Source organism: Tachypleus tridentatus, chromosome 9 (assembly GCF_004210375.1).
Source record: "Tachypleus tridentatus isolate NWPU-2018 chromosome 9, ASM421037v1, whole genome shotgun sequence".
Lineage (NCBI taxonomy): Eukaryota > Metazoa > Arthropoda > Merostomata > Xiphosura > Limulidae > Tachypleus > Tachypleus tridentatus.
In genome coordinates, this window is record NC_134833.1 from 15,509,237 (window position 1) to 15,521,662 (window position 12,426).

General features: G+C 34.2%; 1 protein-coding gene across 1 annotated transcript in view; it reads left to right on the forward strand.

The window, feature by feature from the left end:
- The window catches only part of LOC143227005 (venom metalloproteinase antarease TserMP_A-like), a 43,855-nt gene extending 33,884 nt beyond the window's left edge, over positions 1 to 9,971 (forward strand). Inside the window, exons 8-14 of the mRNA XM_076458552.1 lie at positions 857 to 906; positions 1,334 to 1,445; positions 3,370 to 3,537; positions 4,334 to 4,475; positions 6,343 to 6,453; positions 9,028 to 9,285; positions 9,873 to 9,971. Coding sequence (XP_076314667.1) covers positions 857 to 906; positions 1,334 to 1,445; positions 3,370 to 3,537; positions 4,334 to 4,475; positions 6,343 to 6,453; positions 9,028 to 9,285; positions 9,873 to 9,971 — 940 coding nt within the window. The remainder of the gene's footprint in view (positions 1 to 856; positions 907 to 1,333; positions 1,446 to 3,369; positions 3,538 to 4,333; positions 4,476 to 6,342; positions 6,454 to 9,027; positions 9,286 to 9,872) is intronic.
- Positions 9,972 to 12,426: the final 2,455 nt, after the last annotated feature.

Here is a 12,426-nt window from a genome sequence, read left to right on the forward strand (position 1 = left end):
GCTAGGCCTTTTTTAACAGTATTGTTTGTTTGTTTGTTTTTTTTCAATTTTGCACAAAGCTACACGAGGGTTATCTGCGCTAGCCGTACCTAATTTAGCAGTATAACACTAGAGGGAAAGCAATTAGTCATAACCGCCTACCGCCAACTCTTGGGCTACTCTTTTACCAGCGAATAGTGATATTGACTATGACTTATAACTGGCCTGGCATGGCCAAGCGTGTTAAGGTGTGCGACTCGTAATTCGAGGGTCGCGGGTTCGCATCCCAGTCGCGCCAAACATGCTCGCCCTTTCAGCCGTGGGGGCGTTATAATGTGACGATCAATCCCACCATTCGTTGGTAAAAGAGTAGCCCAAGAGTTGGCGGTGGGTGGTGATGACTAGCTGCCTTCCCTCTAGTCTTACGCTGTTAAATTAGGGACGGCTAGCACAGATAGCCCTCGAGTAGCTTTGTGCGAAATTCAAAAATAATAATAATAATAATTGTGCGAAACGAAATTCAAAAACAAAATAAAAACAAACAAAACACTTATAACGCCTTTACTTCTGAAAGGGCGAGCATGTTTGGTGTGGCGGGTATTCGAACCCGCGACCTTCGGGTGCCTTAACCACCTGGCTATGCCGGGCAAATAAAAAGGGAAAAAAAGGTATCGTATATTAATTTAGCTCCAATCCGCAGCTACTGAGGATTCCCTTTTATAATCCCTGTAAAAAGTAAGACTTCCGAAAGCGCTCAGATTACTGAGTTTTTTATTCTTGTTGTTTCATTTTTATTTATTGTTAATTTTGTGATCAAACCAAAATTTTTCCATTAATCATAATTACCTATTATTCTTGTTTTTGTTTGTTTTTTCAGAAGGGATCTGGTGGACACTGTTTACGAAAAAAGAACAGCCAGTATAACTGGTAAGACAATAACTTGAGGAAAAATTGACATTAGCTAGGGATAAGGTCAGCTAGTAACCACTAACCAGTCATTACCTTGGTCAGCTAGTAACCACAAATCAGTCATTACCTTCTTGCAAATAAATGATCTTTTGAATAAAAATATCTTTCACGTCTTGCAACTTGAATCTTATAATAACATATGATTCTTAAGTTTAAAATTCTAAGCCTTAAATATCTTAATGAGACACATGTTCTTTCGTCAACTAATTCCATTAGTTTTACCCAACGCTTGGATGGAGTTTCAAGTTGGTTTGTAAGAAGCCTAGTTTATTGTTTTAGATACGATTCGTTTTTTTTTATGAAAGAAATTTGTGTATTGACCCGAAAAAAAAATTAAAGTTAATGTATTGAAAGGGTGAGGCTGAAAGACGATATTATTATTTAGGGATAACATGGATTGGAGGTGCCTGCAACGAATTGTACAGATACGCAATAGCAGAAGACACCCCTGGATTATTTGATGGAATCGATACACATGTTCACGAAATAGCTCATTTGTAAGTTCACATGAAGGCTTCGGACAACCTGTTTTCTGTTAAATACTTAAACATTTATATCTTAATTTAAAGATATTTCAATTTCGAGACATGTGCGGCCATTTTCTTTCGTTTCTCACATTGCAATTAATATCTCAGTCTTCTTCCCCTCAATCTTTGTTTGTTTTGCAGCTACAAGAGAGCTATCTGCGCTAGCTGTCCCTAATTTAGCAGTGTAAGACTAGAGGGAAGGCAGCTAGTCATCACCATCCACTGCCAACTATCGGGCTACTCTTTTACCAAAGAATAGTGGGATTGACCGTCACATTATAACGCCCCTAAGGCTGAAAGGGCGAGCATGTTTGGATTCGAACCCGTGACCTTCGGATTACGAGTTGAGTGCCTTAACCACCTGGCAATGCTGGCGCCCTCAATATTTTTTGTCTCAATTTCTCAGTCTCTTTAGTCTAGATACACTGGAGTGATAAGAGAGACTTAATCTTCAGTTTTTTTCAGCTAATTCCTAAATTTAATAAATTGTTTTTTAATACACAAGAGTGCAGCACCTTTATTATGACGACATTTGTGAATTTGAAAATATGAGTTGATGTTTCTTAAAATTCATCTATCTCTGAATGCATATCAAGAAATCTTAGTACATTTACAGGGTAGAAAAGAACGGATTTAGTAGGAACTTAAATATGAAGACATGAATTGAAAATTTAAATACTGTTTCGGCCTCTGGTGGACAATTGTGTTTATTCTAAAAATGTCATAAAATCCCTTTTTGTTATTATAATTTATTCATGTATCGCTATTCGGTAAAAATCAATGAACTATATTCTAACTCGCACATAATATTGTGGCCAATGAGTAAATTGGATCTCTATTAAATCACTTCTTGCTGAATTATAACATTCTTCAGTAATCCGAAAATAATATCAATTTTTCTCCAATACGTATATATTTTCACAAAAGTTCATAACGCAACACATAAAAGAAACCACAATACGTAGCTCTGAGTGCAAAATACGTTGGTGTTAGAAAAGGCTTCATGATGAATCATATCCGTTTGGCGCAAATGTTCTTCCATTTTCCTCAGTTTGTTTGTATTTTGTTAAGAAAAATAACAATTAAAGTTTTCATTGTGGTAAAAGAAATAATAATTTGATCGAAGTAGAGTTTTTTCTTCCTAATTTGTAAAAAAAAAAAAAAATCCCAATGTGATAGGCAAAAATGAATATAATTTTCTGAGCCTTCATAACTGAATTATGGAAAATTCAAAACAACTCTTAAGGACTTCAATTTCGCAGACCTGTGTTATGGACACCTGATTAACATAATTAACTGAAATAGAAGTTAGGTATTAGTTAGGTTGCAATACTTAAAACGTGGCCATCCGTACACATCCAAAGTCAATATGCATTTTGTGTTAGTATTGTAAATTACAATATTTCGTGAAACAACCAAACGGAACTTCGAATGATAAAGTGTAATTCAGTTCCGAGTAGCTCGACTCGTAATCTGAGAGTCGTGGCTTCGAATCCCCGTCACATCAAACATGTTCGTCCTTTCAGCCGTAAGGGTGTTATAATGTGACTATTCGTTGGTTGCAGAATAGTTCAAGAGTCAGCAGTGGGTGGTGATGACTAGCTGCCTTCCTTCTAGTCTTACACTGCTAAATTAGGGGCGGTTAGCGCAGACAGCCCTCGAGTAGCTTTGCGCGAAATTCAAAAACAAACAAACAAACAGTTCTGAGTAAAATAATTGGTTGAAAACTTAATCAAAACTCACATAGTTACATTTAACTCCTTGTATTTACTGTGATTCTCGCAAGACTTATCATTTCTATTTCATCAGCACTCTCCGTTAGATATTTTAAGCCTAATATTTATCTTGTAAGACATTCATAAATATATGTTTTGTTTTGTTTTTGCTTCACTAGGCTCGGAGCCATCCACGACGGAGACGGGCCTCCAGTTCATATGCCAGATAGCCCAGGCGCCAAAATGTGTCCACAGAGTGAAGGATATGTTATGAGCTATGTAGACGGCGGGCTTAACAAGTTTAGGTTTTCATCCTGCTCGAAAGATCAATTCCAGTATTTCTTAGGGTAAGGCAGTTTGTTTTTTATATCTCAGTCACGAATAAACGTTGTATTATTTTTAAAAAAACGTATACAGTTAAATTACTTTTTGTTGTGGTGGATGAGAAATGTGTAGCTAAAAATTATATATTGATGTTTTCAGATTAATTTATTATTTGATTTGATACATATTGTGGAGAAGTGGACACATGTCACAAATATTTCATTAATTACTATTTTCCACCACAACATAATTCATTGTCCCTTTGCTTGTACGGCCCGACATCGCCAAGCGCGTTAAGGCGTTCGACTCGTAATCTGAGGGTCGCCGGTTCGAATCCCGGTCAAACCAAGCATGCTCGCCCTTTCAGCCGTGGGGGCGTTATAATGTTTCGGTCAATCCTACTATTTGTTGGTAAAAGAGTAGCCCGAGAGTTGGCAGTGGATGGTGATGACTAGCTGCCTTCCCTCTAGTCTTACACTGCTAAATTAGGGACGGCTAGCGCAGATAGCCCTCGAGTAGCTTTGCGCGAAATTCAAAACAAACAAACAAATTCTTTACGTGTCTCTTTGTTTTAAAGTCATGTTTTTGTTTGTTGTTGGGTTTTTTGTTGTTTTCGTTTTTAGAAGAAGAAACTTTGGTTCGAAATTATTTCCTCGGTTTGACCAAACGTTCAAAAACAAAACACGAGAACGAAAATGTTCCTGATAATTCAGTGTAATTATCATATTTGTACAGAATGTGGATAACACGTAGTAAAGTTGTTTCATTTCATACGAACTTTGAGTCCACACTGACTCTGAAGATATTTACTGTGTCCAGATTAGAAGAAAGCACCTGTCTGAAAAGCGAAACCAAACCAACGCAGATTCATCTGTCCCAAGACCTTCCAGGTCAGGTCATTCCAAATGAACGGAGATGTCAGCTTTTACATCCAGACATCAGAAACATTTCTGTGTATAACGTAAGTGTGAATTTTAACAAATAAATAATAAAATAATACAATAGGTTTATAATAGCAAAAAACAAAACAACAAAAGAAACTTCGGCATGCGCATGCGCCAAGTCTTTTTCGTCGAACTTTTATAACTGGAAAAAAAAAAAAAAAATTTGTCTATATATCGAGTGCGTGTGTTTCTTATAGCAAAGCCACATCTGGCTATCTACTAAGCCCAGAGAGGGGGATCGAACCCCTGATTTTAGCGTTGTAATTCCATAGACTTACCAGTGTACTAGCGGGGGACTGTATATCAGTTATTTTCTGTGTTGAAGGAGTGTACACATTTGCTTCTGGTTAAATTATTTCCATTTTTAAAACTTACGCAATGTTTCGTTTTCCAAAAGTATCAATATCTTTGGTAATTACGCTCATTCAACAAATTGGGGGAAGGGAGGATATCGTTTTCACCGTTTTGTAACAATGCTTGTTAACAATAAAGCTCGAACAGTTTTCGTCTAATATTTATCAAACTTGGTAAAAAAAAAGGTAATGTCTCCCCCCCAAAAAAAAAAACCTCTATTTGTTCATTAAACAGCTGAAAATTTAACAGTCCTATTATAATGATAGCAATTTTTAAAACAGTCAAGACTTCATCATAGATTGAGATGAACTATTTGTTGTTCTTTTTAGTTTAGCGCAAAGCTACACAGTGGGCTATCTGCAAGTTTCTCAACCGTGAGAATCGAACCCCAGATTTTATCGTTATAAGCCTAGAAACTTTCCACAGATCTACAATGGAATAAACTTAGATAGAAAGATCTTGGCACCTGGACCAACATTTTTTAGGGTTAAAAACTGTTTCTTGTACGTTTTAGGTTAGTTACTGGAAAAGTCACTTACATTGAAAGCCATGCGTTGAACTCTCTGAATACCTTTCTAATTTATATTGTTTCATTTTGTAGAGTGACAGAACTAGTAACTCCCTATTTCTCTATCCTTCTTTCCTAGGCCGGCACGGCCATTTGGTTAAGGCACTCCACTTGTAATGCTAGGTTAGCGGGTTCGAATCCCGCTCACAACAAACATGCTCGCCTTTTCAGTCGTAAGAGCGTTACAATGTGGTTAACCGCACATTGTGGTTAATCCCACTATTCGTTGGTAAAAGAGTAGCCCAAGAGTTGGCGGTGGGTGGTGATGACTCATTGCCTTCCCTCTAGTCTTACACTGCTAAATTAGGGACGGTTAGCACAGATAGCCCTTGTGCAGCTTTGCGCGAAATTCAAAACAAACCAATTCTTCCTTCCAGTTCCCATTCAGAAATGTATATGATTTAATAAAATTTGCAAATAACGTATTTCAAAAATGTTCGAACTTGATAAGAAACTCAATAATTTTAAGATGTTATGAAAAACCGTCTGCGAGATTACACAGATCAAACTTGGAAAATAAAATATGTAATCAATTATTAATATTTTATGTGTGTGTGTGTGTGTGTGTGTTTTTCGTATAGCAAAGCCACAAAGGGCTATCTGCTCAGCCCACCGAGGGGAATCGAACCCCTAATTTTAGCGTTGTAAATCCCGAGACATACCGCTGTACTAGCGGAGGGTAATATTTTATGAAAGTTAAAACTAATGAAATAAATACATGATTCACTTTGCCAAATTCTATATATTTGTCACAACGCTAAAGTTATGAGTTCAATCCCTGCGGTGAAATCAGCACAGATAGTCCATTGTGCAACATTGTACTTAAGAAATAAACAAATATAACCAGTTTTTACTGTACGTGCTTGCTATAGTTTGAAGTAGCTGTGAATTATAAACTACAAAAAAGACAAAGGGTTCGTTAAAATTGCAATATAATTTTATTTAGAATTTTTATGAAATAGAACCCTTACGGTCAAGAATGTAAGCTCTACTGCCGACAACCAGAAGAGTCGGACGGTTTCAAGTACCACGTGCATGCTGGTTTGGATGGTACACCTTGTGGAAACAATATGGTACATGGCTCGCTCTTCTACTTATTATAACAAGTAGTGAAGTGTAATAAATTATTATTAAAACTTAGAGATACATTAAGTATGTCAGTTCAAGATGCAACACAAGCACGAATGAATAATATAAACTTTAGGAAAAAAGACAAAAACCACATGTGTGCACCAATTTTTTTTTCATTTACACTATTTTAGTCAGTGATATCAGTACCCTGTTTTTATAATTATAATTGTTAGAATATAATAAATACATACGAGTAATTATGAAAATGATTGTTTTTTCTTTGAATCATATACGAGCAAACAGTTTTTAATAAATCTCTATAATTTTGTCGTATAATAACATAATACAATGTTTAAGGACAACAAAAGGCCTGTTGGTCAATCTCGGCTGTCCCATTCTCTAAGCCTAATGTATTAAATACATTAATTTTAAAACAAGTAAAGGCAGCCCTTATCATTCATATGTATCTACATATCTTAAACTCACTCAAATTCACTGTATCCACAACATTCGAAGGCAAACCATTCCAGAGGCTTTCTCTTGGATTTTATTTGAAAAATAAAATTATCTTAGCTGAAGATGGTTTCTACCTTGTCTAAATCTATAAATTATCTTAGCTGAAGATGGTTTCTACCTTGTCTAAATCTATAAATTATCTTAGCTGAAGATGGTTTCTACCTTGTCTAAATCTATAAATTATCTTAGCTGAAGATGGTTTCTACCTTGTCTAAATCTATAAATTATTTTAGCTAAAGATGGTTTCTACCTTGTCTAAATCTATAAATTATCTTAGCTGAAGTTGGTTTCTGCCTTGTCTAAATCTATAAATTATTTTAGCTAAAGATGGTTTCTACCTTGTCTAAATCTATAAATTATCTTAGCTGAAGATGGTTTCTACCTTGTCTAAATCTATAAATTATTTTAGCTAAAGATGGTTTCTACCTTGTCTAAATCTATAAATTATCTTAGCTGAAGTTGGTTTCTGCCTTGTCTAAATCTATAAATTATCTTAGCTGAAGATGGTTTCTGCCCTGTCTAAATCTATAAATTATCTTAGCCGAAGATGGTTTCTGCCTTGTCTAAATCTATAAATTATCTTAGCCGAAGATGGTTTCTGCCTTGTCTAAATCTATAAATTATCTTAGCCGAAGATGGTTTCTACCTTGTCTAAATCTATAAATTATCTTAGCTGAAGATGGTTTCTACCTTGTCTAAATCTATAAATTATCTTAGCTGAAGATGGTTTCTGCCCTGTCTAAATCTATACATTATCTTAGCTGAAGATGGTTTCTGCCTTGTCTAAATCTATAAATTATCTTAGCTGAAGATGGTTTCTACCTTGTCTAAATCTATAAATTATTTTAGCTAAAGATGGTTTCTACCTTGTCTAAATCTATAAATTATCTTAGCTGAAGATGGTTTCTACCTTGTCTAAATCTATAAATTATCTTAGCTGAAGATGGTTTCTACCTTGTCTAAATCTATAAATTATCTTAGCTGAAGATGGTTTCTACCTTGTATAAATCTATAAATTATCTTAGCTGAAGATGGTTTCTACCTTGTCTAAATCTATAAATTACCTTAGCTGTAGATGGTTTCTGCCTTGTCTAAATCTATAAATTATCTTAGCTGAAGATGGTTTCTGCCTTGTCTAAATCTATAAATTATCTTAGCTGAAGATGGTTTCTACCTTGTCTAAATCTATAAATTATTTTAGCTGAAGATGGTTTCTACCTTGTCTAAATCTATAACTTATTTCAGCTGACAACGGCTTCTTCCTTGTCTAAATATATATTTCCTGATTTACCAACACTATCAATTCCTTTTACGATGTTTAACACTTCAATCTGATCCACTGGAACACTTTTATGGATCTTAACCTCTCCTCATATGACAACCCTTACATCCCAGGTACCATTTTAGTAACCCACTTTTAAACTTTTTTCAATAAATCAATGTCTTTCTTAAGGTAAGGAGCCCAGGACTGAACACAGTACTCTAAATATAGCTTAACCAGCGACATCTGGAAATAATTTTCTCTGACTAAATCTCACTAGAAAGCCTTTCATATGTTAGAAAATGGTAAAGAAAAGTTAATGACATCAAAAAGATCTATTTATGGACTTCGACTGAGTGAAGATTATTGTAAATACCATTTCCTTGTTTTCTGTCCTCAGAAATAATTCATTTCTTGTCTAAACAAATTCACAAATAGCGAAAACTACAAACACTTCCATACACTATACATTTTACAGGGATTTGACCTTTTAATTAAAGTTAGTATACTTGGACACTAATTCAACGTTTCGATCGCATCTTTTTCTGTCATTTTAAATCACATACAATATATGAATTCGATAATAATAAATTCCACTAAAATAAGAATTAAAAAACAAACTTTGTTGAAAAAATAAAAACTCACGAAACCAATTTATTACGTAAGTTCATAAGTCTAAAGGTCAAATTCAGTCACGACAACAGTAGTTTAATTTTAGTTCATTAAAGGCACAAGTGTATCGATATTCTTAGAATTCTAATTAACAAAAGTCCATTTAACTTATGAATTATGTATACAGAAAATCTGTCTCCTGGGAGAATGCGTCCAACCTGGAACTCCACCAACGCAAGAAGAGAAACCAAGTGCTCCACCTAGCGAGAAGAACAATCGTAAAATGTATAGGGTTAGATTCGGACAAGGTTATAATATTGGCAACCCAAGTTTACATAGTGGAAGGGTTAATAAATTATATCGTCGACTGCGATTTTTGTTTCTTCGAGATAATGCATTTTGTCGTAAAATTAATCCTATGTTTTCACTAGTGCAATCGCACGAGGTGAGTTTTCAACTATAGTAAATGAATTATGAACGATATGAAATATTCATTTATTTAAAATAAAAGTGTAATTTTGTTAAATGGTTGCATTTAATTACGACATAGATGTTCTAGTTGACTGTTCGTTTTACTATGTAATCTAGATAATTTAGAAATTACTTACATACTTTTATGTTTCTCATATGGTAACCCAAATAATTTTTAAAATGGAGATTTTTGTGTTATGCTTAAATCTAAAAAAATTTATTTTGCTATTTTTATTTTATATAAAATATATTACACTACGATAAAGATTTTTAACACTCCTACGAAAAGTGGGGCCTAATAGGCCCCAGAGCAACTTGAAAGGTTATTAATATTAGGCTAATAATTTTGTATTTAAATGAAATTACCATTTAAATCCATTAATGAATGGATTAACGAGATTCCCACTGTCCCTATCTACTATCTAGCGAAACCACAGCCAGGGGAACGGGCTTGGAGAAATCAGGACTAGAAACGTCTTTTCGTAGGAGTGTTAAAATATACTGAGGTCTTTTAAACGTTACCAAAAACATTTGCCCCTGAATTAATTTACGAATTTCTAGGTACCGTTTAATCCCTGTGTGATTAATTGTGGATCGCCCTCTATTGGCAATTGGTTTCTTACAAAGCCCGATGGAACTCATTGTGGATTTTACGGGTAAGAGAAAATTGGCTATTTCAAAAGTTACTTTTAAAAGAAATTGACTTAAATAAATTTATGTATCCCTCTTTTATTATGTTAGAAATATATATAACAATATTTTACCATTTTTTGTGCCTTATGAGAAGCAAAGCTATAATAACTAGCTAGAGTACCCGTCCTCTGGACGGACGTTATGTAAGTTCGTGATTAATGAAAGGATATCTTAGGACATGAAAAGTTGTTTCTTTTATATATAATTTTAAAACAAACGCTCTTACAAACAGCAAAACACAAAATGTGAAACTGCAAATTTGCGTGTATCTCCTCATGGATTCAACAAACCTACATGCCAAATTTGATGAAGATCTATTAACAGATGCCAAATAGCGGTAAAAAACAACAACTAAAAAACACTCATTAAAATGGCAAAATGCAAATTTTTTTTAATGGACCTAATGAACCTCCATACCAATTTTGGTAAAAATCTATCCATACTCCACAAAGTATATACATGAACATACAACAGACAGTACTATTATATTTATATAAATGCCGCCAGTGCAATAAATTCGTTTATGACGTATTCGTGACGTTATATTCGCACCATGATATTGGAGAAAATTAAAGTTCTTCGTGATGGGAAACGGAGGCGAAACGGGAAAATCGTGACCCTATTACAAATTCACATTCACACAAGATAAAAATTTCGCAAAGTTGGGGATTGCACATTGTGTAATAAAAAGGTTTTTCCAGTATCATATAAGCAAATGTTCCATTATATTGTAATAACTATCTTCAAAGTTTCAAATATTACTAGGCCCAGTATAGCCGCGTAGTTAGGACATTTGACTCGTAATCTGAGGGGCGCATATTAAAAATTCACGTTCCACCAAACATTCCTGCCTTTTCAGCCGTGGTGGCGTTACTATGTGTGGTCAATCTCACTATTCCTTGATTAAAGAGCAGCATAAAAATTGGCGGTGGGTGGTGATGACTAGATATCTTACTTCTAGTCTTTCACTGCTAAATTAGGGAGGGCTATCGCAGTTAGCCATTTTATAGCTTTGGACGAAGTTAAAGTAAACCAAATATTATTTAAAAATCTAGCTCATCTTAAGCCTTATAAGTAAGTGTGAATTCATGTAATCGTTGTACCACAATGCTGCAATCATTGCAAGTAAAATAGTAATTCCTGTCAGTATGTTTCTAATAAACTTATTTTTAGATAATACACATTAGCCATTATAACTTGTATAATTAAATATCCAGTAACTAAGTCGTTAGACAAATTGTTTATAATTTCGTCATTATTTCAAGCGTTCCTTTAATATCACAAACATCAGTGACACAGTTGCTTTTATTTCAATAGCTGTTGTTTCTTCATTCAATTACTCAATCAGAAGATATAATTTGGTTATTCTTTAATATTTAAACCCTCTATGCAGTTGATTTTTGTGAGACAAGCGGGACTTTTATACGGCACTGGTAATATTTAATAATTTGAAAAGTCTATCTTTGTAACAAACTTACTTTCATATAAACGCCAGCTAGTGGTACAGCGATATATCTGCGGACTCACACCGCTAGAAACCGAGTTTTGATACCCGAGTTGTGGGCAGAGCACAGATAGCCCATTGTGTAACTCTACGCTTAATTACAAACAAACAACTTGCACATAAACTGTCTGGTTTAATGTGTTTTTATTAACCAACAAAAATGTTTCAAAAACCAAGTATCCTCTAGAAACCCCCGAGACAAAGTTCAGTTTTTTAAGTATATACACCGAAACGCTAATGACTCGAATTAAAAATGAAATCAAGTTATAGTAACTTACTTTTAAATGAATGTTTTCACGTTGTTTTACGTAAAATAAGATTGTTTACCACTATATCGACAATTCTCTAGCGATTGCTTGTCTTGAGTAATTACTAATTTTCGTATGTTTTCTGATTCATCATTTCCAAAACTTTGTGATATATTAATTATCTATTAGCAGGGTTGCCTCGGCGGCGAGTGTGTTCCAGGTTTAAGAAGAAGACGTGGAAAAAAACGTTTCTTTTTGCATCTTAACGTGTGATGTAATGACACATTTATGTGCACGTGGTTGTGACGTTAACCAGATTTTTGTTTTAAATATTACTAAAGAAACTTCAATGAATATTTTGGGATGCGATCCAAATTTTTTTATATATTTTCACTGTTTATAATTTTAGTTTCAAAACCAGTTTATCGTGTTACCAAGACTCACGATTAATATAAAACTAAATCATGATTAAAATATAACCCATTGTTTCTCTAAATTCTTAAATGTTCTTTATCTGTTGCTGTCTAGTATGTAATATAGTGACAGTTTGGTTGATAAAAATCTTAATTTGTATACTGAATTATTAGTGTACTTGGTTGTTACAACTTTGCCTTCAGTGATGTATTTTATCTTATACTATTACATCAATCAGTGCTATTTTGGCAATGCA